The sequence below is a fragment of the Chionomys nivalis genome, chromosome 24 (assembly GCF_950005125.1).
Source record: "Chionomys nivalis chromosome 24, mChiNiv1.1, whole genome shotgun sequence".
Lineage (NCBI taxonomy): Eukaryota > Metazoa > Chordata > Mammalia > Rodentia > Cricetidae > Chionomys > Chionomys nivalis.
The window spans coordinates 12,566,363-12,593,795 of NC_080109.1; the positions used below are offsets into that span (position 1 = coordinate 12,566,363).

The 27,433-nt window shown below is 46.4% G+C and overlaps 1 protein-coding gene across 3 annotated transcripts in view; it reads right to left on the reverse strand.

Annotated features, from left to right (window-relative positions):
- Schip1 (schwannomin interacting protein 1) overlaps positions 1–27,433 on the reverse strand; it is a 629,199-nt gene that overhangs the window by 119,464 nt on the left and 482,302 nt on the right. The window contains exons 1-2 of one of the 3 annotated variants that reach the window (XM_057756793.1): positions 5,554–5,664; positions 4,358–5,041 (exon numbers count right to left, since the gene is read on the reverse strand). In XM_057756793.1, the coding sequence (XP_057612776.1) occupies positions 4,358–5,023 (666 nt within the window). In that variant the 5' untranslated portion in view covers positions 5,024–5,041; positions 5,554–5,664. Of the gene's footprint in view, positions 1–4,357; positions 5,042–5,248; positions 5,387–5,553; positions 5,665–27,433 lie in introns of those variants that run through there. The other 2 variants (XM_057756792.1, XM_057756791.1) reach the window with 2 other exon arrangements.

Here is a 27,433-nt window from a genome sequence, read left to right on the forward strand (position 1 = left end):
ATTTAAAACTGACACCTCTCTTCTTTGGAACAATAACGGAGTGAGTTGGATAGAGATAATGGATGATGTCTTTGCTACCAGTCAACTGAACAGAGATGTCCTGGGAAATCCAAGAAGTCAAATAACAGATGCGCTGCTAGGAAGGGGAGCCAAAGCTCTATAGCCAGTGGTCTAAGAGTCACAACAGTGGCTCGAGGAGATGGCTCTGTAGGTAAGAGCACTTGCTACCACGCCTGATGGCCCGACTTCAACCTCTGGTACCCAGACATGTGCATGTGTACACAGAAAGAGAGAGGGAGACAGAGAGAGGGGAGAGAGGGAGAGAGAATAAACAAATCAAAAGATAACTAAAATACAAAATATTTTAGAGTCAAGGCAGTTGCCTTCTAAAACGGTACTGCTTTGGAAGGCAGCTTCTCAAGAAGCTGAACACAGGCCTACCGTATGATCCAATCTTACTCTCACATTTGTATCCAGAGGAAATGGAATGCAGGTTCACATAAAGATTTATGGGCAACTGGCCATAGAAAATTTACATACAACGGCTAAAACCTAGTACCAATCCAAGTGCCCATCAGGCGTATCTGAAAACGTAAGTCAACTTACCGTACAAAAATCAAGCCAAGGATTACCAAGGGAGAAGATGGGGGAATAGAAAGGGACACAAAGCAACTCTTGGGGGTGTTGGACTCAATGCCTTCATTTTGATGGTGGTTTCACAGCTGTGTCAAAAGTCACGCAAGTACTATAGAGAACATCACATTACATTATAAATACATGTAATTGATTTTATACATGGGTCAGGCTGCTATGTGTATGGGGTAAGGGTGATGGGTGTGTGAATGACTATGGGCACACGTGATGATGTGGAGGAAGCAGTCAAAGGATAACCTCAGTGTCGGTCTTCACTTCCAGCCTTGTTTGAGACGGGCTCTCTCTTGTTTGCAGCTCTGTGTTCCATGCTAGTTGGCCTATATTGGCCTACATGCTTCCCACCGTTCTCCTGGCTCTGCCTCCTATGCCACGGTGGGAATGCCGAGATTACATGCAGGAACTACCTATCTGGTTTTACTGAGCCAAATGCCCAGCCTAACATATCTGTTTTTAGAGAAAAATACACAAGATGATGGTGTGTGTGTGTGGAGGGGGGGCAGCAAAGCTTCTAGAGACAGGCTACATATGAAAGGTCACCTACACCAATTTCGAAGGATTTTAAATAAAGGTGGAGGGGAGGTGTTGCTCCTGTGTGGGAAGGAAAGATTAAAAAAAAAGAAAAGAAAAATCCTTTCACAGGTTTCTCATTGGAACCTCAGGCACTCAGGGCCTCAACTGTAGGGTGAGGGCTTTGGTTAAGATCTGGGATTTGTGGTTGCTATAAATACTTTTTTGGGGGCTGGGCAGATGTAGCTTTAGCCCAGCCCATTTGGGGGGCGTGTTCGCCTCGGGCTAATGTTTACGTATAAATCTGGCGAGCGTGAGCCCCTCCGCTTCTTTTTTTTTTGTATTTCTTGCTCATCTCTGGATCCCTGGTGTTGTAAGCTATCCCTTCATTAAAATTTGCTGTTTCATATTAAGCTAGCCTGGTTATTATGTCGTTACAGGCAGTGGTGGTGTATACCTTTAATCCCAGCACTTGAGAGGCAGAGGCAGGCGGATCTCTATGAGTTCAAGGACAGCCTGGTCTATAAGAGCGAGTTCCAGGACAGGCTTCAAAGCTACAGAGAAACCCTGTCTTGAAAAACCTAAATAAATGAATGAATACATACATACATACATACATACATACATACATACATACTTTGCTGGCTAGATGAGAACCTCAAACATCCCAGGCACCACGGCACAGCAGGCACACACCTGTGATCACCAGGGAACCAGACTCAAGAGCAACATGAGATCAAGACCAGTTTCTGCTCCTCAAGGAGCCTCGGGCAGCAAGCCTGGGCTACCTAACAGCCTAATTCAAAAATCCAGAGGACCTGGGTTCGGTCCCCAGCACCCACATGATGGCTGTGGTCATTTGAATGAGATGTCCCCCATAAGTCTAGGGCATTTGAGTTGCTTCCCAGATGGTACCTGTTTAGAGAGGATCGGAGGTGTAGCCTTGGCCAAAGTAAGTGTGTCACTGGAAAAGACTTCAAAAGATTCCTGCATTTCACGTTAGTTCCCTCTGCCTCCTGCTTAGAGATATGTCATTAGATCGTCTCCTTCAAGGTAGGCCTTCTATACCAATTACTTGCTGTTCTTAGGTTCCTACACTCATGGTTGCTTATCCCAGGCACTGCTAAACAGGCTGTAAGTGGTGTTTTAAAAACTCTTATAATAGGGACCCACTGTAACAACTTTAGCTCATCACACAGTGCACACACAAGTCACAGAGACCACCAAGCTTTCTGTGGTTGTGTATATCTGCATACAACGCTTCTAAGCATTAAGGTGATTTCACGGATAACTTAGTTTGAGAGTGCCATTCTAAGAAAACATGCAGTAATAACTTTATTCAACCACAAGCCAAAACCAGACTGTTATGTCCATCGCTTAATCCTCAGGGTCCACATGAAGAGAGAACAGACTCCCAAAAGTTTTTCTCTGACCTTTGCTTATGAACTGTGGCACACATATATGTATGTATATATAGGGATATATTATATAAAATATAGATAATGTATAATACACAAAATATATAGGGGAACTTCTTTAAAAATAAAAACAAAAATGAGTTAACTTATAAAATTACCAAGAGCCTCCATTTTTAGGAGAGCCCGGGGCCTGGGCATCTGAGAAATTAGGAGGAAGAAACTCCAAACTGTTGATGAAGTGAGAGGATAGCGTGGGTCTTAAAGATGACCCAATAACAAAGCCACAATAACAAGAGAATGTGTGAGCCCTGGGATGAGAACCTGTCAGGTAAGCCTTCAAATGTCACGTTCCTAGAGGGCAGACAGTCTTCCGTATCTCACTTACCAGAATCTCAGCCCAGTTACAGCTGTGTAACTGCTTGTCTGCACTCCCTGAGAGTGTAATGGGGAAAGGATGTTTCCTATTGCCAGGACTAGAAAGAGATTCCACGTCTGTTACTGAGACGTGGTAAACGTATAAAGAGCCACGATTATTAATTTAATAGGTAATCTCTCGAGGGACACTAACCGATGGGCTCTGTCAACCAAGGGCTCTGACTGACAGAGACTGTGCCAATTGCTCTGTGAAACCCCTGTTACCACCCTCACCCCTGAAGTCAAAAGTGCATGCACCCAATTTCCAGAAGCCCCGGAGACTCCGAGTAGCCAGATTACACCTGCGAGGCAAGCATTTCCCCGCACTGCTACACAGCTGCCACACACGCAAAGCAGCTCCTTTAAACTGTACCCTTCAGCCCTGTTTAGGGCTATCACTAATGATTTCAAATTACAACTGTTGCTTTATCTCAAACAGTGATAAAGGGGGGAGCTACATTCGTGATGTTCTCCTTTTGAGTCATTTATCTGCTCTCCTCTCAGGGGCAAAGAAAAAAAAAAAGATGTTGAGACAAGTACAAACCTGCCTGAGCTTATTATAGATGCAGCCCTCCTCTCCCTCCTTCCCCTCCACGCCGGCACCCCTCCCTGTCTGGCTTTTCCTGAATTGAGGCAGTAGCCTCCGGTAAGGAAATCTAAGTGGTTCTTTTATCAAAACAAGAAGGGATTCGCCGACAGGGAGTGAGTCAGGCAACAGAGGCAACGACCCCCTCCCTCATTCTGGCAGTTCAATTCACCCGGTTCCTCCAGGTCAGCAATCGCTCAGGTTTCATGGAAGAAAGTCAGGAGGGCCTATAATCCATACGAATCCAGGAGCCGGGATGGAACACACCCGGTTGCCAGATCTGAGGTGTGGGCAGGCGAGTGCGTGCATGTGCACAGGCGTGCACAGGCATAGCCTGGCTAAGGGCGAGACGTGAGTGGCAACTCAGGAAGACCCACCAGGATGGACAAAGCCACAACTATTACAGTGTGAAACAGCCCCCGCAGGGACTTTTCTTCGGCGAGGAAATCTCCCTAGATTTATTTTCAGGCAAGTGACTCACAACCTAGTCTCCATAAGTAGTTCCATCAAAAATGAGTCGCGGGTTCCTCTAGCCCGACTTTCCGCTGCCCTCTGGCTGCCCCTCCCTTTTCTCCGCCCATCCTGTAAACCCAGACAGCTCACAGACAGCAAGCGTACCCCAGGGGAACAGGAGGCAGGCTCTCCGGCCCAGCCCCCAACCCTTGGGAAAGGATGAATGGGGCCACCACCGGCGGGAGCGCGGAGAAGGGGCGTGTGGGCTGCGCGCGAGGTGTATACGCGGGTGTGCGCGCGTGGGCACGCACCCAGGCCAACTTACAGAGGTGGAGTTGGTCCTCGCTTGACCCTGGTTTCGCACCTCCTGCTCCCGGAACTGCAGCCCGGCCAGATGCTTCTCCAACGCCTCCCAGTCCATCGGGGGCACCGGAGGCTCTTCTGGGACGCACGTCCCGCCGTCCGGAGGCTGAACGCAGAGCCCCCCAGTTGCCCGGCTTCGGCCTCCGCGCCGGCTCCCGGGAGGCTGGGTCTTCTGGATGGCTCGGTGGGGAGCCCGGGAGGCGCTCGGCCGGCCGGCCACAACCACGTTGCCATTGTGCCTGAGGTCTTGGGGGTCGTGAGGATGGAGGTTGCCGTTAGGCATCGGGGACGGCATGGTGGTGGTGGCGCTCTTGCTCCCGCCTCCGCTGCTGCAGATCCTGGCGCTCACGTCCCCGGGCTCCCGGGCCGGACAGCGGTCATCCCGATACCCTCGATCGTCCTCCTCTTCCTCCTCCTCCCCGTCCTCCTCCGGAGCCCACTCATCAATCACCTTCTTCTGGTAGACCGGGAAGGGCTCTTCATAGTCCTCCAGAGCAGACACCAAGTCCAGGCTGCCCCCCGGCGACGATGAGGATTTGCATTCGGAGCAAGGGGTCACTTTGGTGGAGTTGGACTGTGAGCTGGCGCGGCTGCTGCTGCTGCTGCCGGCGTCACTGCCTAGATCCATCCCATCCTCTCGGTAATCCTGGGGGGAGGAGGCAGAGAGAGAGAGAAAGAGTGAGTGGCCCTGTCGAGCCTGCTCCGGCCGCTCGCTGCCCGCCCCGATCTCCCCGCGCGCGGCTCCCGCCTGCCGCGAGGTGCGAGCGCCCTAAGAGGCCTGGGCGGGAGCCAGCAGCAGCCTGAGCTGCTCCCACCCCTCCCCACACAAGTTGACTTCCTCCGGGTAACTAACCCGCAAATTGGCAAAGGGGTGCGCAGCCACGGGCGCGCACTTTTCACCCTCATAGCCCAGGGGCGCGCGCGGACTTGGTGTTAACCATTTTGCGCCAGGAGCGCCCTAGCACTCCACCCCAAGGATTTTCCCAGACACTTTCCCACTAAATTCTGATTCCCCGGGGGCGGGACCCAAGAAGAGGGAGGTAGAATCTGATTTCGCACCTCGCCGGGCCACTGGGACCACCCTCCACCTGGCCCCGCCCCGCCCCGCCCCCTCCCGGCACCGACTGGCAGCCCTGCGCCGGGCGAGCTCAGCTTTACTTTCTAAGGCACCGCAGTAGTCGCCGGGCGCATCCCGCCCGCGCGCCTCCTCGGCCAGTCCCTCTCTGGAAGGATGGGCACGGGGGGCGCTCTCGGCCCACGCCCGGCGGGATGGCACCCCTCAGCTACCGCCAAAGGTGTACGGGGCCGGGGTGCAGCGATAGTCGCTGCAGGCGCCGCCGCCCTGGGGAGGGAGGACGCGCCCTCCCGGCGGCGGCGGCTGAGCCGGTCCCGCCACGGAGCATGCCCAGAGGCGGCGGGGTGCGGCGCAGTCCGCTCGCCCGGTTTTCCCCGCCGGAGGCTGGAGCTAGAGGCCCGCTAGGAGAGCTCTGAAAGGCCGGAGGGCGGCGGACGGAGACTACCGGGCGCTAGGCTTGCAGACCTCGCCGAGTGTGAGGGCCGCGCCCTGGGGAGGGTGCTGTGTGCCTGAACGCACCTCAAGGCCTCTTCGCTGGGTTCTTTACCCAGCCGAAACCTCCTGGAGGGCCGCGCGGGTCCGATGCCTCCCAGTCCACGCGGAAGTCCCCAAGTGACCCTGGAAAGGCACTCCTGTCACCCTCACAAGCAAAAACACAAACCGTTTGGGAGCTCAAGTGACCAGTGCCCAGCGATCAAGCCCATTATTTCCTTTCCACCTTCCTCCCCCTTGCTGCTTCCTCTCCCTTCACCGCCCCTGGTATCCACTTCCAAGTTCAGGCAGTGGGTGGAACCTGTTGCTTTCGCTCACGTTTCCTTCCCCTTCCCAGCGACTCTAAGGATGACCTCAGCGAGGTGTGTGTGTGGCTACAGGGGCGGGGGGGGGGGGGGGGGACTGCTATCTGCCCTGGGGGTCGGGAAGTGGGGTGGAGAGCTGTCCTGAAGGTGGGGGCCAAAAATCCCTTCCGACCTAAGGGATCCAGAGGACCGAAAAGGAGAAGGAAGGGCGGTCTTGAGTGGTGGTGCCCCCGGCACATTGGTTGGCTTTGCTTCCTTGATTTTTTTCCCCCTTCAAGAAATCGAATCAAAGAAAATCTATAGGGAATTTTTCAGAACCACACACGGGATACCTGAATTCTCTTTAGGAAGAGGGTTGATGTGAAAATATTTGCTTGGAAAACGTAGGTGGACTGCAGAATACTTTTTAAGGACTAAAAATTTCCTCTGAACAGCCTTGCCCTGTAAGAAGTGAATTAGGAAATGCCCTCCTCAGCAGAGAGGCGGGAAGAATGCTTAACTCTACAACGGAATGGAGAAGACCAGTTTCCCTAAACTTCCAGATTTAGGCCTGTAACTAATTTATTCCAGCAGGGCTAGTCTCGACCAAACCCCCACCCTTGCTTGGCACCTTCCAAATGGAGCAGCAGAAGCATGTTTGAAATTCTTTGGTTGGGAGTGGCTGCCACCCTGGCCGCCAAGGCTCTTGTGGGGACTTGGTGCTGAGACCCTTTGTCTCAGAGATTTCCTCTCCGAAGGTAAGCCCCTGGCCAGGAAACGTAAGCAAACCTTTTAACTTGTCTGGAAGCAGCGATCCTGTGAATAACAGGAAAAGAGGCCTTCTCATCTGGTCAGTCAAGAGGGACTGGCTATGACTTAAAATACAGTTCACGCTGGGCAGTGGTGGCGCTCGCCTTTAATCTCAGCACTCGGGAGGCAGAGGCAGGAGGATCTCTGTGAGTTCGAGGCTAGCCTGGACTACAAGAGCTAGGTCCAGGACAGGCTCCAAAGCTACAGAGAAACCCTGTCTGGAAAAACAAAATACAATTCACATTAACAACAGCCTGCTTGGTGCCTCAAATATAGTTTGCTGTGAGGTTGCCGTGGAGTGCTGACTGCCGCTCAGGAGTATGGAGGAGTTTCCGTATTCTGTGACGTGCACCGGCGCATGTGAAGATCACGTGACATGACAGAGCTGAGGTCAGAAAAGCTACCTAGAGGGCCGGAGAAATGGCTCAGTGAGTCAAGTGCTTTCTGTAAAAGCCAGGATCTGGGTGCTGTCTGTAACCCCAGCATTCTGGGGTTGGCTGGGCGGGGGGGGGGTGTGGAGACATACAGATCCCTGATACTGAGAATCAGGCTACCCCAAACTGCAAGCCTCAGGCTCAGAGAGAGACCCTGTCTCAAAATAATCCACTAACTAAATAAATAAACAAATAGGGTGAAGTAACTGAGGAAGTCATCCTGATGTCAACCTCTGGCCTCACACATTCCTACAAAGGCAGATACACCTGTATGTACACACATGCAGACACCACACACGTATGCATCATCCGTGGCAGATCCAAGCGGACAAATATTGATCACTTGGGGTGACAGATGCATTAAAGTGACAGTCCAGGTTTTAAACCTCAGGAGCCACCCACCCACCCACCCACACAGCTGGCGCACTTACTCCCAGACTGCTCAGATGGTCTGCGATCAGGAAATGTAAAATAAAACCTAAATGAAACATTTGACAAGGTAACTGCACTGCCAAGAATGCTTGGCATGTCAAAGTCAACTCTAAATATCTGGGAATTATCTGTACTTTCATATTATTTTCAAACCAGATAATCTGGATCAGATGGGAAGTACCCAGTTTCCTTTTCCTCCAGTCGACATGGAAGGTGCTTGGCCAACCCAGTTACCATTCTGTTTCCAGCCTGCCGCCTCCTGCCAAGACCCCTCCCGCTTTGGAACAGGAAGGCCTGCCAAAGGCTGCGGTAGTTAGCAGCTAGGTCCAGCAGGATGGAGAAATGATTTGCAAGGTGGTTGAAAAGTCTTGTCTTCCTCTTTAGGGAGCTCTTCCCAGATATCAGAGATATAGGACAAGAGAGAGAGCCCTGCTTCCAGAACCTTCCCCACCAATGCGATGCTGTCAGGTCTGCAAATGAAGAGTCAGTTTCTCATCACACCCATTGCCCTCACCCCAAGGATGCAGCCGAGAGTAGCCTTCCTAGCTGGGCGCTGGTGGCGCCTGCCTTTAATCCCAGCACTTGGGAGGCAGAGGCAGTTCAAGGACAGCCTGGTCTACAGAGTGAGTTCTGGGACAAGTTCTCAAGCTACACAGAGGAACCTGGCAAAAGCAAAAGAAGAGTAACCTTTCTAAGAACCCTCTCTGACTATCAATACTCAACAAAAGAACCGAATCTGCTTCATCATCGCTTCCAACTTATTTGGACAATTTTTATTCATGGTGAGTCTAAGCCAACATGTCACTTCCTGGATGGTTTGACTGATTGTTCCTGTTCCCCTGGGTCAGAGGACATTCTCCTGAGCCCAGGGCGTTCACTGCAGGCTGACACACACAGTCAATGTTGCTGTTTAGCAACTTCGCTTCTCTAGCCTCACAGTAAGAATCACATATGATGTTAAAGCTCAGGCCACACATCTGTATAAAAACTAGTGTAAGTTTCATGAACTCCTACTTGGTAAAAACCCTATTTGAGGATGCTAGAGGTGTAACCCAGTGGTTAGAAGGCTGATCTAGTGTCCCAGATGCCCTGAGTTCGATTCCCAAGAACACCTGAAATGGGGTGGTAGGAACAGAGACTCAGACTCAGGTGGAAGCTGAGGCCTTTAGGCTCATCCCTGGCCTCAACCACTCCGGTTCCTAATTTTAGGCCTAGTCTCAACAATCTTGTTCTAGTTATATCTTTGTACCATGGTATAGTGACTTTAAGATCCTTAAATGGGAGGAGGTCCCAGTGTGGCCAAGAAAATACTCTGAACCCCATGGACAGGCTGTGCAAAGAATAAAAGCTTAATAGATTTTGTTGCTGGGGTTATTGTTAACACTTTCTAACTCATTTGATCCTCGAAATTTCCATGAGGAAACTATTTTCCCACTCATTTGCTTATGAAGAGATCAAGGACAGTGATTTGTTTTTTATTTTATTTTATTTTTTACTTTGGTTTTTCAAGACAGGGTTTCTCTGTAGCTTTGGAGCCTGTCCTGGAACTAGCTCTTGTACACCAGGCTGGCCTCGAACTCATAGAGATCCTCCTGCCTCTGCCTCCCGAGTGTGCCACCACCACCCGGCTAAGGGCAGTGGTTTGTAATTTGCCCCATGTCACAAACTGGCTGAGCCAGAACTTGTCACTGGGTAATTTCGGTTTAGAATTCTTATTCCCTAATCTACAAACTCAGTAGCTCTTGGTCCCATGTGGATCAATTTACTAGGGAAAAAAAAATCTCAGAAAGGGTTGCCTTGTAGCAACCTCAGTCTAGTTCTTGGCCTCTTACTTGGAAAGGCTCAGAGGGCAGCGTTTGTGTCTGTGTCTAAGACAGTTGGTAGGCTCAGTTCTTGGCCTTTGCTAAACTCAGCAATATTCAGCAAATTAGGAGACTAAGTTGTAAAAGGAGGAGTGTAGGGGCTGGAGGGATGACTCAGGGGTTAAGAGTATTTTCTGGACAGTTTCCTGCCCTTTCACTGAGGCTACCAACCCAGAGTAGTGAGGGCCTGACTAGAGGGCAGGCCTCAAGGTCCCCGCCAGGGAAAGCGGGCCCCCGCTGCTGGGGCTGCAGTCTCTGCTGTGATCTCCTGGACCTGCTCTGCCTGCGCCCTACTTCCCTTTGTCCCTGGCTCATTGGGGCATCCAGGAGTTCCTGTGTAGGTGCCGAGAAGTTTCATCGGGACGGGTCATTGGAATACCACGCATCCATGTTTTGGTGTTGAGGAGTTCACCTGGAAGGGAACGGTTCCTGCCCCTACACTGAGGAGATACACCTAGAGAGTTAGTCACAGCAAAGACTGGTCCAAGACATCAGGCCTCTCCTGGCTCCATTTGAAGGAAAAGATGGGCAGGCGCCAATGCAAGAATTCCCCCAACAACTTGAAAGGCAACGTGACATCACCAGGATCCAGGAATCCCGAAATGAGAAGTGTACACCCTAATCCAGAAGAATTAGAAGAATTCGACTCAAAAGTGAATTTTATGAAAATAATAGAGGACCTTAAACAGGAGGTGAAAAACTGCCACAACCAATTAGAGATTACAAACAAAAAGGTAGAGGAAATGAATAAATCTCTCAAAGATACCCAAGAAAACCAAGAGAAACAAGAAAAAGTAATCAAACAGGTAAGGGAAACGGTTCAAGACTTGAAGAATGAAGTGGAAGTAATAAAGAAAACACAAACCGAGGGAAGGATGGAGATGGAAAATTTGAATAAACGAACAGGAACTACAGAGACAAGTACCACCAACAGATTACAAGAGATAGAAGAAAGAATCTCAGACACTGAAGATACCATAGAGAAAATAAACACTCTCATCAAAGAAAACAGCATAACCAACAAATTCTCATCACAAAACATTCAGGAAATCTGGGACACAATAAAAAGACCAAACCTAAGAATAATAGGGATAGAAGAAGGAGAAGATCTACAGCTCAATGGTCCAGAAAATATATTTAATAAAATTATAGAAGAAAACTTTCCCAACCTTAAGAAAGATATTCCTTTGAAGGTCCAAGAAGCATACAGAACACCAAATCGACTGGATCAAAAAAAAACATCTCCTCGTCATATAATAATCAAAACACAAAACATACAGAATAAAGAAAGAATATTAAGAGCTGCAAAGGAAAAAGGTCAAGTTACCTATAAAGGTAAACCTATCAGACTTACACCTGATTTCTCTATGGAAACCATGAAAGCCAGAAGGTCCTGGATAGATATACTGCAGAAACTACGAGACCATGGATGCAAGCCCAGACTTCTATACCCAGCCAAGCTTTCGTTCACTATAAATGGAGAAAACAAAATTTTCCAGGATAAAAACAAATTTAAACAATACGTAGCCACAAATCCAGCCCTTCAGAAAGTAATTGAAGGAAAATCACAAACCAAGGAGTCCAACAATGCCCACAATAACTCAGACATCTAATGACCCTTCACCAGCACAACTTGAAGAAGGGAAACACACAAACTCTACTACCAAAGGAAAGAAGGAAAGAAAGGAAAAATGACTGGAGTTAACAACCACTGGTCATTAATATCACTTAATATCAATGGACTCAACTCACCTATAAAGAGGCACAGGCTAAGAGATTGGATACGAAAACAGGATCCAACATTCTGCTGCTTACAAGAAACACACCTCAACCACAAAGACAGACATCTACTCAGAGTAAAGGGCTGGGAAAATGTTTATCAAGCAAACGGACCTAAGAAACAAGCAGGTGTGGCCATACTAATTTCTAAGAAAGTTGACTTCAAACTAAAATCAATCAAAAGAGATGGAGATGGACATTTTTTACTCATAACAGGAACAATTCACCAGGATGAAGTCTCAATCCTGAATATCTATGCCCCTAATATAAAAGCACCCACTTATGTAAAAGAAACGTTACTAAAACTCAAGGCAGTCATCAAACCACACACACTAATAGTAGGAGATTTCAACACTCCTCTCTCACCAATGGACAGGTCAATCAGACAGAAACCTAACAGAGAAATAAGAGGATTAAGGGAGGTAATGAATCAAATGGACTTAACAGACATCTATAGAACATTCCACTCAAATAAGAAAGAATATACCTTCTTCTCTGCAGCTCATGGAACCTTCTCGAAAATAGACCACATACTCGGTAACAAAGCAAACTTACACAGTTACAAAAAAATATCGGTAACCACCTGTGTCTTATCAGATCACCATGGATTAAAGTTAGAATTCAACAACAATGCTATCCCCAGAAAGCCTATGAACTCATGGAAATTGGACAGTCAACTACTGAACCACACCTGGATCAAGGAAGAAATAAAGAAAGAAATTAAAGTCTTTCTTGAATTCAATGAAAACGAAGACTCATCATACTCAAACCTATGGGACACTATGAAAGCAGTGCTAAGAGGAAAGTTCATAGCATTAAGTGCCCACATAAAGAAAACGGAGAAAGCACACATTGGAGACCTAATAGCCCACCTTAAAGCTTTAGAAAGAAAAGAAGCAGACTCACCTAGGAGAAGTAGAAGACTGGAAATAATCAAATTGAGGGCTGAAATCAACAAAATAGAAACACAGAAAACAATCCAAAGAATCAATGAAACAAAAAGCTGGTTCTTGGAGAAAATCAATAAGATTGATAAACCCCTATCCAAACTAATCAAACGGCGGAGAGAGAATACGCAAATTAACAAAATCAGAAACGAAAAGGGAGACATAACCACAGACACAGACGAAATTCAGAGAATCATTAGATCTTACTACAAAAACCTGTATGCCACAAAATTGGAAAATGTAAAAGAAATGGACACTTTTTTAGATAAGTACCATATACCAAAGTTAAACCAGGACCAGGTGAACAATCTAAATAGACCCGTTAGTCGCGAAGAATTAGAAGTTGTTATAAAAAACCTTCCCACCAAAAAAAGCCCAGGTCCAGACGGCTTTAATGCAGAATTCTACCAGAACTTCCAAGAAGACCTAATACCTATACTCCTTAATGTATTTCACAATATTGAAACAGAGAAGTCATTGCCAAATTCCTTTTATGAAGCTGAAGTTACTCTGATACCAAAACCACACAAAGACACAACCAAGAAAGAGAACTACAGGCCAATCTCACTCATGAACATCGACGCAAAAATACTCAATAAAATACTGGCAAACCGAATCCAAGAACACATTAGAAAAATTATCCATTATGATCAAGTAGGCTTCATCCCAGAGATGCAGGGCTGGTTCAACATACGAAAATCTATCAATGTAATCCATCATATAAATAATCTGAAAGAAAAAAACCATATGATCATTTCATTAGATGCGGAAAAAGCATTTGACAAAATTCAACATCCCTTTATGATAAAGGTCTTAGAGAGATTAGGAATACAAGGGTCGTTCCTAAATATAATAAAAGCTATTTATAGCAAGCCGTCAGCTAACATCAAATTAAATGGAGAGAAACTCAAAGCTATTCCACTAAAATCAGGAACACGACAAGGTTGTCCACTCTCTCCATACCTCTTTAATATAGTGCTTGAAATTCTAGCAATAGCAATAAGACAACATAAGGGGATCAAAGGGATTCAAATCGGAAAGGAAGAAGTTAAACTTTCATTATTTGCAGACGATATGATAGTGTACATAAGCGACCCCAAAAACTCCAGCAAAGAACTCCTTCAGCTGATAAACACCTTTAGTAGCGTTGCAGGATACAAGATCAATTCCAAAAAATCAGTTGCCCTCCTATACACAAAGGATAAGGAAGCAGAGATGGAAATCAGAGAAGCATCACCCTTCACGATAGCCACAAATAGCATAAAATATCTTGGGGTAACCCTAACCAAGGAAGTAAAGGATCTATTTGACAAGAACTTTAAGTCATTGAAGAAAGAAATTGAGGAGGATACCAGAAAATGGAAGGATCTCCCTTGCTCTTGGATAGGGAGGATCAACATAGTAAAAATGGCAATTCTACCAAGGGCAATTTATAGATTCAATGCAATCCCCATTAAAATCCCATCAAAATTCTTCACAGATCTTGAGAGGACAATAATCAACTTTATATGGAGAAACAAAAAACCCAGGATAGCCAAAACAATCTTATATAATAAAGGATCGTCTGGAGGCATTACCATCCCTGACCTCAAACTCTATTACAGAGCCTCAGTATTGAAAACAGCTTGGTATTGGCATAAAAACAGAGAAGTCGATCAATGGAACCGAGTAGAAGACCCTGATTTTAACCCACAAACTTATGAACACCTAATTTTTGATAAAGGAGCTAAAAGTATTCAATGGAAAAAAGAGAGCATCTTCAACAAATGGTGCTGGCAGAACTGGTTGTCAACGTGTAGAAGAATGAAAATAGATCCATATCTATCACCATGCACAAAACTCAAGTCCAAATGGATTAAAGACCTCAATATTAGTCTGAACACACTGAACCTGATAGAAGAAAAAGTTGGAAGTACTCTACAACATATGGGTACAGGAGATCACTTCCTACGTTTATCCCCAGCAGCACAGACATTAAGGGCAACATTGAATAAATGGGACCTCCTGAAACTGAGTAGCTTCTGTAAAGCAAAGGACACTGTCACTAAGACAAAAAGGCAACCCACTGACTGGGAGAAGATCTTCACCAACCCTGCAACAGACAAAGGTCTGATCACCAAAATATATAAAGAACTCAAGAAACTAAACTTTAAAATGCTAATGAACCCAATAAAAAAATGGGGCACTGATCTGAACAGAGAATTCTCAACAGAAGAAATTCAAATGGCCAAAAGACACCTAAGGTCATGCTCAACCTCCTTAGCGATAAGGGAAATGCAAATTAAAACAACTTTGAGATACCATCTTACACCTGTCAGAATGGCTAAAATCAAAAACACCAATGATAGCCTTTGCTGGAGAGGTTGTGGAGAAAGAGGCACACTCATTCATTGCTGGTGGGAATGCAAACTTGTGCAACCACTTTGGAAATCAGTGTGGCGATTTCTCAGGAAATTAGGGATCAACCTACCCCAAGATCCAGTAATACCACTATTGGGAATATACCCAAGAGATGCCACATCAAATGACAAAAGTATCTGTTCAACTATGTTCATAGCAGCATTGTTTGTAATAGCCAAAACCTGGAAACAACCTAGATGCCCTTCAATGGAGGAATGGATGAAGAAAGTGTGGAATATATACATATTAGAGTACTACTCAGCAGTAAAAAACAATGACTTCTCGAATTTTGCGTGCAAATGGATGGAAATAGAAAACACTATCCTGAGTGAGGTATCCCAGACCCAAAAAGAGGAACATGGGATGTACTCACTCATAATCGGTTTCTAGCCATAAGTAAAAGACATTAAGCATATAATGTGCGATCCTATAGAAGTTAAATAAGAAAGTGAACCCAAATAAAATCATATAGTCATCCGCATGGAGAGGGGGAAGTAGACAAGATTGCAGGGCAAAAAATGGGAACTTGCGGGTGAGGTGGCATGGGGCAAAGGGGAAATGGGATGAGAAATATGAGAAGGGGAGGATGGGAGGAGCTCGGGGGATTGGGATGGTTGGGATATAGGAAGGATGGATACGGGAGCAGCGAAGTATATATCCTATCTAAGGGAGCCATCTTAGGGTTGGCAAGAGACTTGACTCTAGAGGGGTTCGCAGGTGTCCAGGAATATGTCCCCAGCTGGTACCTTGGGCAACTAAGGAGAGGGAACCTGAAATGACCCTATCCTATACTGATGAATATCTTGCATATCACCTTAGAACCTTCATCTGGCGATGGATCAAGGTAGAGACAGAGTCTCAATTTGGAGCAACGGTCTGAGCTCTTAAGGTCCAAATGAGGAGCAGAAGGAGGGAGAACAAGAGCAAAAAATCAGGACCACGAGGGATGCACCCACCCACTGTGACAGTGGAACTGATTTATTAGGAGCCCACCAAGGCCAGCTGGTCTGGGACTGAATAAGCATGGGTTGATTCCGGACTCTCTGAGCATGGCGGTCAACGAAGACTGATGAGAAGCCAAGGACAATGGCACTAGGTTTCAATCCTAATACATGAACTGGCTTTGTGGGAGCTTAGCGTGTTTAGAAGCTCACCTTCCTGGACGTAGATAGAAGACCTTCGTCTTCCCGCAGGGCAGAGAATTTGGACTGCTCTTCAGTATCGAGAGGGAGGGGGAATGGTGTGGGGGGAGGAGAAGAGGAGTGGGGATAGGGGGAGGGGAGTGGGGGGAGGGGGCAATATTTGGGAGGAGGGGAGGGAAATGGGAAACGGGGAGCAGGTGGAAATTTTAATTAAAAAAGAATAAAAAATAAAAAAAAATAAAAAAAAAAAAAAAAAAAAAAAAAAAAAAAGAGTATTTTCTGGTCTTGCAGAAACCCTGGATTCCCTTTCCAGCATCCACATGATTGCTCACAGTCTCTTTAACTCCCACTCTGGCCTCCAAGAGCATGGCATGCTGAAGGTACACACACATACATGCAGGCAAAACACTCATACGAATAAATACATGTTTTTAAGGAAGAGTGTAGACACTTCAGGAAAGGAAATGCCATGTTGCTGTTGGCTATGTGTGCGAAATTCCTCCCTTCTCCTAAACAAAACTTTTAAGGAGGAAGCCACCCAAGGTCAGCTTAGGGTATTCATTTGTCAGGGGTGAGAAACTGGATTTGTTACCCCAATGGTGGAACTGGGAATGGTCACGCCCGTCAGAATTAGTTCTGTTTCCAGGATTTTAATTTGTGGGGGTCAGCATCTGAGCAAGGATATGATTGACATGAGTCGTAAGGAGCATGAGTAGGGAGGAGAAGAACTGTCTGTAAAACCTCCATGCTGATTCTGAAATGATTAGCCCTGACACAGAAGCTTCTTTACGTTGTGGCGTGAATAGCACTGACGAGGTGGCTTGCAAAGGGTCTGTGTTTCATCTTTACTGCGTGAATTCCATGCGAGTCACACACAGGACGCAGATGTTCCTCTGTTTCATCACCTGTGTGTCGCTGTGGGGACAGTAAACAGCCCTGTAGGGCGAAGTGTCCGAGATGTAGAACATCTGGGCCTTGCTTCCAGTCCAGTCTCTCAACAACTTTATGACCGCAGTTTGCAGAGGAAAGAGGGTGGACATGCATCTGACAAATAGCAGGGACTGGTTCACTGGAAGTAAATACGCTTCTTCCCATCTAAAAAAGACCCTGTGGACTTCATCTAGAAAAGATGGGAAATGGCATGCAGAAATGTCTCACGGTCTTTTTATCACCTTCCTTATCATTTCCTGCACTAATCTAAAACCGAAGTCTATGTCTGCTCAGCAGGCAGAGCCTCTTGGGTGTGTGGAACCTCCACAGGGAATCAGTTTTCACTTACTAGCCTATCTGTGTAGACATTTTGGAGATGGGGCCTCAGTATATCTAAGATTATATCGCCCCCCCCCCCCCCATTTGACAGTGCTATACTTTAACAGAGAAAAAAGATCAGTTAAAACTCACCTCTGGGGCCAGCACGAGATAACTCAGCAGATAGAGAAACTGGCTACGGAAACCTGACAATGTGCGTTTGCTCCTAAAACACATATAGCGGTGGAAGGAGAGAGAAGCTATTCCCTAAAGCTGTCCTCTGTCTTCCACACATACTACACAGCACGTACCCCCACACACCACACACACATTATAATAAAAAAAGCTAAAAAAAAATACCTCTTAAAGGTTTTGGTTTTCCATTAAATGATGCAATCACACATTCTACATTCTTCAGTGGCTACAGCCAGATCAAATAGCATTTGCAAGATAGAATACAGTGACGTGTTTTCCAAATCTGACCCCAGGAGCCCTAGGCTAGTAGTTTTGATCTTACAGAAATGGGAAGAGTGTGTGTTTATGACAAAGACTACCCTGCATGGTTGGTAGGCATTAGTGAAGAGAAAGGGCTAGGCTCAGCAAAGACAGTGTCTTTATCAGAGAAAAGTCACATAAAGATGTCCATCAAACCCTCAACCTGCACAACAGGTCCCTATCAGTGGAATCCTTTGGCACTGTTCACGTGGATGTCAATGTGATCGGCACCCCTGGGGAATGTGCATTGTGCAATACGCACAACAGTATCCACGGGCCCTGCTGGGATTCCATTAGTAGGAAGTTTGAGGAGAACAGGAGCTGGGAGCTTGCTATACTTCTAATACAAGTCACTGTTTAAACTTTATTTTTGCAGAAGTTTTCTGCCATCATCTCCCACAGTCTTAAGCCCTCAGCAGCTGAAAAGCTAAGTCTGGAAGCAACCCTGGCTAATTTTTGGAGTTCCCTGAAAGGTGTACTTTAGGACCAACTGAGGAGAGTTGTAGGTGCGCTTCCTCCAAGGGCTCACGGTAGCATCCCGCGCAATAGGTGCTGGGATAAGCTGCCCCAGAGGCCTTGTGCCTTGGGTTTCTCTATCTTATGCTCACCAAAGAGCATCTCAGCAGGAGACTCAGAGAGGTGAGAACACCGTTCTTGCCACTTCAGGAAAGACTTGGCTGCTGACTTTGCGGACGCCATAGACAGTGGACACAGCTTGGAGAGGAGGAAGGAACTTGGTCAAGAGCATTAGCACTGGCTCTGAACAGCCCTGCATCTGCAGACAAGGCAATCCCTGCAGCTCTCTGGCCCAATGGCACCCTGTGAAACTGTCTCAGCCTAGAAGCTACTGGAGCTTCACTGGCAGTGACTCAGATGCCTGCAAGAACCAGGCAAATGCATGAAGTGAGCACTAGGGCAACAGGGAGGCCCGGGCAGAGTCATGGTGTCGGTGAGACACACAGCTACCTGTATCTGGGTTTGTTCCCTACTAAAAAAGAAAAAGAGAGAGCCAGCCGAGGGTGACGGAGCTCGTCTGTTTTCCACAGGAAGCAGACTAAGTGAGAAAGGTCAAAAGAGCAATAATTTAAACGCTTATGTGCTTTTAATGGGAAATTGATTCTATGCAAATTTGCCAAGGAGTTGGCATTTTAACTTTCTGGGCTAAATCCTAAAGGAAAAGGTAAAGAAAAAAAATTAAGAGAAAATCTTTTCCTCTTTTTTCTATAATGTTTAAGTTTCGGGGGTCATGAGAGGAAATACTATACACTTTTGTATAATGTTCTGAGCCCAGTGCTTCATGGTGCAAACATGGAAGCCACTCTGTCTCCCTCCCTTCCAATCACACCACCATGGAGTTTGAGCTACTTTTGTTCCAAGTAGGCCTGGATGGCTACTCCCCAGCTGCTGCACTTGGCCACAGGACTCCCAGCTCTCCTCCAGGATGGAATTTATTCTGTGCCTCCATCAGGCTGAGAGTGGACTTTTTGATTACATACATTCTTACCGTTTCTCAGCAAACCCCTGTGCCCAAATCCTTGAGAGCCTGACCCTGAGACGCTAAGACAAAGGCTTGGCATGGTGGTGGCGCACGCCTTTCATCCCAACACTGGGAAGGCAGAGGCAGGTGTCCTGGAACTCGCTCTGTAGACCAGGCTGTCCTTGAACTCACAGAGATCCGCCTGCCTCTGCCTCCTGGGTGCTGGGATTAAAGGTGTGTGCCACCACCGGCCCAGCTGACTTAGATATTCTTATAAATTTATTTTTCTATGTCTAACTTTTAAAATTTAGTATATGATGCTGATGACCTTTAAAACTATCAGGAAATATTCCTTATAAAGTTATCCCATGAGAGAATCCGTGAAGATGAAGGACTTAGAGGACACAGTGTTGACCTGTTGTGACTTTTTAGAGCTATTTCTAGGACCATTAGTACCAAGGAGCAGGAACCACTGCAGACACATTATCAGCTTTGTTAATTGTTACTGATTATATAGTAAAATCACAGTAATGGCCCATGGCCTCTGTGTGATTTCCTTGGACCTTCTGATTTTATCCTAATGTAACCGGCCCACTGAGCTCAGCACTGAGCGACTACTCGCTGACTCCAGAGACTGTCTTCATTAGGCTATGGGGCTGTGTTCCACGTCTCTCTCAGTTACACCCACATCAGAACCCTCACAGTGAACGAAGTGCACAAAAGCTGGCTATGTGCATGCGGTGGAGCCTGTATTCCTTGTGACCTCCTGCACTGGGGTCAGTGACTCATCGTAACCTTCAGGAATAGTGCAGGTTAAAAGAAGGGATTTTGTTTAGCTCTTTGGGAAGTACTGCCCTGTGTACAGCAGTTGGAGGCCGGGCTGAGGACAGGATAGGAGCAACAAGGCTGAGAAACTCAAAGCCGTGTACCGGTGAGGGAGTCCTAACAGAAACCACAGAAACCGCAGTTTCCTGAAACACCACTAAAGCCATTCTTGCCTTGCTTTTCTTATTCCAGAAACAGGAATTCATCCATGCCTTGCACTTTCCCAGTGAAATATGTTTCGATGGAAGTTCCTCATAATCTCAATGGCAAATCTATTATCGAAAAGGGGAGTAGACCATGATTTGATTTTATAATCCCCAGAGATTATAATGTATTGTTGGCCAATTTTCTTTAATAAATAACTAATTTTTAAAAACCAGCAACATGTCCCCCCTCCTTGTTAGAGAATGGATTCAAAACAAAGCAAATCTCTGAGTGTGCTTTTACATAAGCAGAAGCAGGTCTGGATTGCTCGAGATCATGCAATGAGTCTACCTTCTAGTCCTTTCTTTGTGTGGCCATGTTCCTCTATGATGTAGACCCAAGCCCTTCTTTCATGCTCCTTGGAGCAGTTGGTGCTCTGCAGCAGATGAAGTGAAAAGGGAGTTAGGCCAAGACCTGGGTACCACTTCTGGGGTCCTGCCGTATCCAAGTCCATACTAATTTTTTCTTTAAATTGGCTTGTTTTAAAATTAAACTCGCTCAAAGGGAAAACATGGCACCACTGATATCAATAGAGCACAGCCATCCTTTTGCTAAAAAGTAGCAGCCATGTGCGTATTCTGTATCCCGCCAATTAGAAGTTAGGAGGCCTCTGGCCATGAGCAGCATCTCGCAGTTGTGGTAATTGCGGTGCTAGAATCAGATCTGCTGCTGAGCCACACCCCTTGCCATTATGATTGATAAATAGATAACAGACATGTGTGGGTCAGTGCTGGGGATTAAACCTACGGCCTCATGCGCACTAGGCAAGTTTTCTACCCTTAGAACACACCCCCAGACCATTTCTGTTCTTTTTAAAAAACTGTGTGATTGTGGGGTGGGGGATGGGGTGGGTAGTGTGTGTGAGTGCTGGTGCTCACAGGGGTTGCAGGTTGATGGCATTGGATCCCTCGAGGCTGGAATTACAGGCAGTCCTGAGATGCTCAAAGGGGTGCTGGGATCTGAGCTGAGGTCCCTGGAAAGAGCAGGACATGTTCTTTATCACCAAGCCACCGCTCCAGTGCCACTCCTGTTGTTAGTGGCCCCTAAAATGATGATGTCTTTTTATATATTAGTAACACATCAGACTTGATGAAATATAGTGAATTTTATATAAGGGGCATTGTTAACAGACTTTTATAAACAGAAACTCAAACCCTTGAGAACACAATCAATTAAAGAGATGGATCAACACCGGCTCTCCTGCTGGATCATTACTGACCAAGATAAGAATTCACATCAGTGACACCATCTGCCAGCTTTTGGTTTAACCCGTGTTAACTCTGAGCTTGTGTGAGGATGTGGGTGGACAGCTTAAAAGGTTTGCTAGCCATTTCATCTCTTGTAATTCGATTTACATGTAGAGCTGGATATAGTAGCACAAGCCTGAGGTCCCAGCCGTTGGGAGATGGGAGCAGGAAGATGAGTTCAAGGCCTGGCTTGGGTACATAGTGAGTTCAAGGTAACCTGGGCGATACAAGATGCTGTCTCAAGAGAAAAAAAGTATGTGTTTATATTTTGTAGTTTCAGAAAGTGACATTTCAATGTGTCTGTGATCCTGCTGTCTGCTTCTAACAGGCATGGCCAAGAGTTCAGTTATAGAGGTGCTTGAGATCTCTATGATTACCCCCGAGCATTTTTTGCCTGATTTATGATGCTGGATAAAGTTGATTAACACAGCGCTACCTACACTCACGTTATCCTAAACAGCATTCTCTGTGAAATCACAGGTTTGGTGACTAATTCCTCTTCCCAGTGTAGGAATGTAAATAGAAGACTGTCAAAACACATGTATCTGAATAGCATCAAAAAATAAGTGTATGTCACACTGTAGAACAAGATCATCTGCTGGCACACCAAATGGGAAGGGTTTAGCCGAGACCGGGACAATTGGTTGGTAGCTGGGTCATCAGGTGGCTGCAGAGGGATGCTAAAAGGCAGGGGATGGTGAGGCTGCAGAAAGTCCTTGCATGTGGGTGGAGCTGCTGGCTCAAGGAGACAATGCAGCATACATTCTCGCATTCTTCCTGTTTATTTGGTTTTTATTCAGATACCTAGGTGTCAGGCACCGGGTTCTGGAGAAAGAATTGAAAAAGACCAAAAGAGCTGGATGGTGGTGGCGCACGCCTTTAATCCCGGCACTCGGGAGGCAGTGGCGGGCAGATCTCTGTGAGTTCAAGACCAGCCTGATCTACAAGAGCTAGTTCTCGGACGGGCTCCAAAGCTACACAGAGAAACCCTGTCTCGAAAAACCAAAAAAAAAAAAAAAAAAAAAAAAAAGAAAGAAAAAAGAAAAAGGCCAAAGAGCTTAGGAACCAGGAAGGAAAAAGAAAGTCAGAAATTGCAACTGGGGTTCTAAATCTCAGAGGATGCATTATGGAAGAGTGTTATGCAAAAGATGCCAATGAGAGATTAAACTCTCTTAGGAAACTCCTCAGAAAGAGATGCTTGAAACAAACAAAATCTGGAAATAAACAAAAGTTGTTGTCCTCCAGAGTATCAGTGACCAGGTTGAGGAGGGCAGAGGACTCCCTGTGGGTAAAGTCTGATTTCAGCCTGTTTATACCCTTTTCTGCTCCTTTAAAAACAGTCCCACACTGGATGTGGTGGCCCAGCACTCAAGAGGCAGAGGCAGGTGGATCTCTGAGTTCCAGGATCCAGGACAGCCAGGACTACACAGAGAAACCCTCCCTCAACCTCCCAACACCAAAGTAAAAAACAAACCAAAAAAAAAATTCCTTTTTAAACCCCCTTTGAATATGGAAACACTTGTAGTGCTTGAATCATTGAGGAGCAGGACGAGTCTCATGCGGCTCTCCTGACTGCAGCAATGCTGCGGGACAGTGGTCTTTTATCCTGTCACTTGTATTATTTTAATAAAACGCTGGTTGTCCAGTAACCGGGCAGAAAGTACAGGCGGGGCAACCAGGCAGGAAGTAGAGATGGGGGCGACAAGAACAGGAGAATTCTGGGAGGAGGAAAGAGTCAGTTTGCAGTTGACCCAGAGGAAGCCAGACACAGAGCAAGCAAGATGTGAAGGCATCACTGATAAAAGGTACCAAGCCACGTGGCTAATGCAGACAAGAATTATGGGCTAATATAAGTTATAAGAGTTAATAAGAAGCCGGAGCTCCTAGGCCAACCAGTTTATGATTAATGTAGACCTCTGTGTGTTTCTTTGGGACTGAACGGCTATGGGACCAGGCAAGACAGAAACCTCTGTCAACATAGCAACTCCCGCACAATCTTACTCCCCAGAGCTTCTCACCTTCCTCACCCTACTGGGTTATTTGGAAGTGAGTTCCAGATAACTGATTTTCCATCTCCTCAGCCCAAACTGTCACAATCGAAGCCGCACGAATCTTGCTTCGTAGGTCATTAACTGAAAATTAACAAACACTGAGGCCAATTCTGCTCTCTAATAGAATTCAAAAATAGGAGAATATTGATATGACTGGGAGTCATTTCTGGCCAGGGATAAAGCAGAATAATTCATAAATAATGTTAATCTAACAAATTCCTATCACAGGAATTAAACTAATTAACTATATGGGGAAAAATCAAAGGAATTTCAATTTTCGAATGCACAAACTACCCTATCAAAGAAATAATTATTGAAATAACTATTAAACTGGGGGGGGGACTAAGAACGGAAAGAGTCCAGAGCTGGGGGGTGGGGGGTGGGAAGCGCATTAAATGCCAGCTGGAGCGTGCCAGCTACTTAGGAGCCGTCGTAATAGATTCCTCCCGTTGGTAGTATTTGCTGTGTGCCACCTGTGAGCCAGGCCGGCTTGGCTCTCCAGCAGGGGTGGGAGGGGATGCTTTGGCAAGCCATCTTAGCTCCTTAAGGAGGTGAGCAGCTGCCTCTACCTGACTCCGCCTGAACCTCACCCAGATTCTGTATTAGACACCTGAGGATGGAAGCGATTGGAAGGGGTTCAAAGAAATGGAGCAGAAGATAATTAGAAGAGATTGAGTTTAGCAGAAAGATCAGAGAAACCAAATGCAGGGAGCTTGGCTAAGCCCAGACTGGGGAGGGGGCGGGGGGGAGAGCTATCTGAGGCATTTGAAGAGGGACAGACAAGGAAACATTGAGCTGGTACCCCGAGCACAGTGCTCAGTGTGACCACAGAGCGACACCAGGCAGGGCAGCCAAGGGCACAGAGCTCGCTGGTGCCAGCTGGTACCACAGTCACAGCCTACATGCTCTGATCCGATCCAGGCTTCCACCCAAGGGCAGCCTTGTACCAGAGGCCCAGCTTCTAGGGAGGGGAGGTGGTCCTTGGACCTTTCCTCCCTGGGAGAGAGCGTGTGCTGCGTCTCCCTAGCAAGCAGGGTGATCAAGGAAAGTACTGTTCCTTAAATGCAATTATGCTTTCCACTCCCACAACGTATCTTCCAGTCATCATGTGATATGTGCGTGTGAGAGACAGAGACAGTGGCATCTGGGAGGCTGAGGCAGGAGGATCAGAATTTCAAGGCTAGCCTTAGCTACATAATGAGTTTCAGACCAATATGGGCTACATGAGACCTTGTTGCAAAAATCAAACAAACAAACAAAAAAACAAAAACAAAAACAAAAACCCACTCACATGGTTGAAGATGCACCTCATGGCAGAGCACTTGTTCAGGTCGCCCAAGTCCCTGGGTCAAATCTCCCCTACCAAACATACATACTCACTGAAAAAGAATATGTCCAAAATGATCCAGAATAAGGTTTACCATTGCCATTTGTCTTAGTCAGGGTTCCTATTGCTGTGATAAAACACCATGGCCAATGCAAGCTGGGGAGGAGAGGGTTTATCTGGCTTACACTTCCACACTGTAGTCTATCACTGAAGGAAGCCTCGACAGGAATGGTAAGAACCTAGAGTCAGGAGCTGATGTGGAGACCATGGAGGGGTACTGTTTACTGACTTGGTCCTTCTGACTTTCTAGGTCTGCTTTCTTAGAGAACCCAGGACCTCCAGCCCAGGGATGACCTGACTCACAATGGTCTGGGCCTCCCTCATCAATCACTGGTTAAGAAAATGCCCTACAGCCAGATTCATGGAGGCATCTTCTCAATTGAGGTTCCCTCATTTCAGGGACCTCCAGTCAGTGTTGAGCCGACACAGATTCAGCCAGCACACCTTCCAACCTCCATCTGGACCATGGTTCCCTTCCAGCACAGAATTACTAAGTGTCCAAGGAACTTCCTTCTTACAAATTGAGCAGGAAAATAAAAATAATTGTGTTCGAAACCTTTGCCATCCACGTTGCCAATAGGACTTAGAAAATGGACGGACGAGTCCTCCATAGCACACCAAGATGATGAGGTTGTAGACGCCACTCTTCTGCTTCAAGTTCAGCGACATGTTCCAGGAAATATCCATGTGGTTGTCCTGAGGGAGCACCGCTGGAGATGCCACACTCTGAAGGGCCATGCTCCTGCTGTGATTCTGGGGTGGCAGCACCCCCCCCCCCCAGCACAGGGCGTTTCTGTGCAACAGCAGCAAGGGTGGCTGCATTGGACCCTTTCCTGCAGCCCGACACTCTGGTGCAAGGCATCTCTGCTCTAAGACACAGAGTTCAGTCACGGGTCCTATTTCAGACTTAAGTCCAAGCTGCAAGAACCCATCCAGATGTGGGTTTGCCCCCTTGTTCCTGGCTCCCACACCAGCCATGCCTTACCATTTTAGGCAACTTCAGTGGGCAGGCCAGGCATTTGAACTGCATTCTTTAGTAATTCTAATGGTGAGTCTTGGTAGTTCTGTTTTTCAATGAATGAAAGGCTCCAAGCTTATGCTAAGAGGCAGGACATTTTATACTCTCTAATTTAGAATTTGGTTTTGTTTATTCCAAGTAGGAAGAGCTCAGAGAGGCATAAATTTAAGTAAGCAATCTGGAAATTTTTATTAGTTAGCTTATACTATATATACACATATATGTATGTATGTACATACATATATACATATATATATATAAATATATATATATATAATGTCCCATGAAGGCTACTATTTCTTTTTATTTTTCTTTTATTTTAGTTTTTTGAGACAGGGTTTCTCTGTGTAGCTTTGGAGCCTGTCCTGGAACTCATTCTGTAGACCAGGCTGGCCTTGAACTCACAAAAATCTGCCTGCCTCTACCTCCTGAGTGCTGGGATTAAAGGCATGCACCATCACTGCATGGCAAGGCTATTATTTCTAACATTTCTGTGAAATGTGTACCTCAAGACATTGGGTATTAAAACTGTGGTATCTGAAAAATTACTGTTATCATATCAAAAACTCCCTTCTCTCTTGCTTGCTTTCTTATTCTAAGGAGTTCAGATGGAAGGAAAACATGATTTTAATGAAAAAAAAAACACCACCCCCCACCAACAAAACGCTCTTATAGCTTTGTATTGGGTGGGCGTATTCTCTAGCTTCAACTTCTTCCCTTCCCTTCACTCAACTGTAAACATTTACAGAACATTAACTCAGTTTCAGGGACACAGCGAAATGTTGGGAATTCATACCAACAACAAGAGCCTAGGGATTAGCTCCCTTCGGCCCTTGAGTATTGGTGGAGGAAGAGAGGCACCAGGAAAGGGGAAGCCTGGTCATGCTAGGGAGTGGCAAGGGAAGTGTAGCTCTTTTGGTTTGGTTTGATCTGGTGTGCAAGAAGTCTAGGGGAGCCTGAGAGGATGCAGACACTAGCCTCGTGCATCTCAACCTTGAAAGAGCCCTCCCTCCCTGAGCGTCTGGTTTTTGAAAACTAAGGTGACCTTATCCAAATTTTGTGTGATTAGCTACAAGGTAAGACTCCCTCTCTCTCTTTATCAGCGCTGTGGCTCAGCCAGTGGTTAGGGATAGAGAGAAATGGGCCCTCTGAAGGTGAATCAACAGGTTCCCACCGCTCCACAAAGCTCCGCGATTAGAGATAAGATAGCCTGGGGGAAGTCTGGAGGCCACTTGCTTAGGGATGCAGAAGATAGAGCTGTGGGAAGAGGCAGTAGGGGGTCTAAGCCCTGGAAGCTAAACTGCCAGGGTTGGGAGCCAGTTTATGCACCTGGAAGCTATTTGCAAGGCTTTAAAACTGTAGTGAAATTAGCACTAAAATGCCTGCAATCTCGGCAAGACATTTTGATGTTGCCCTTTCAGCGGAATCT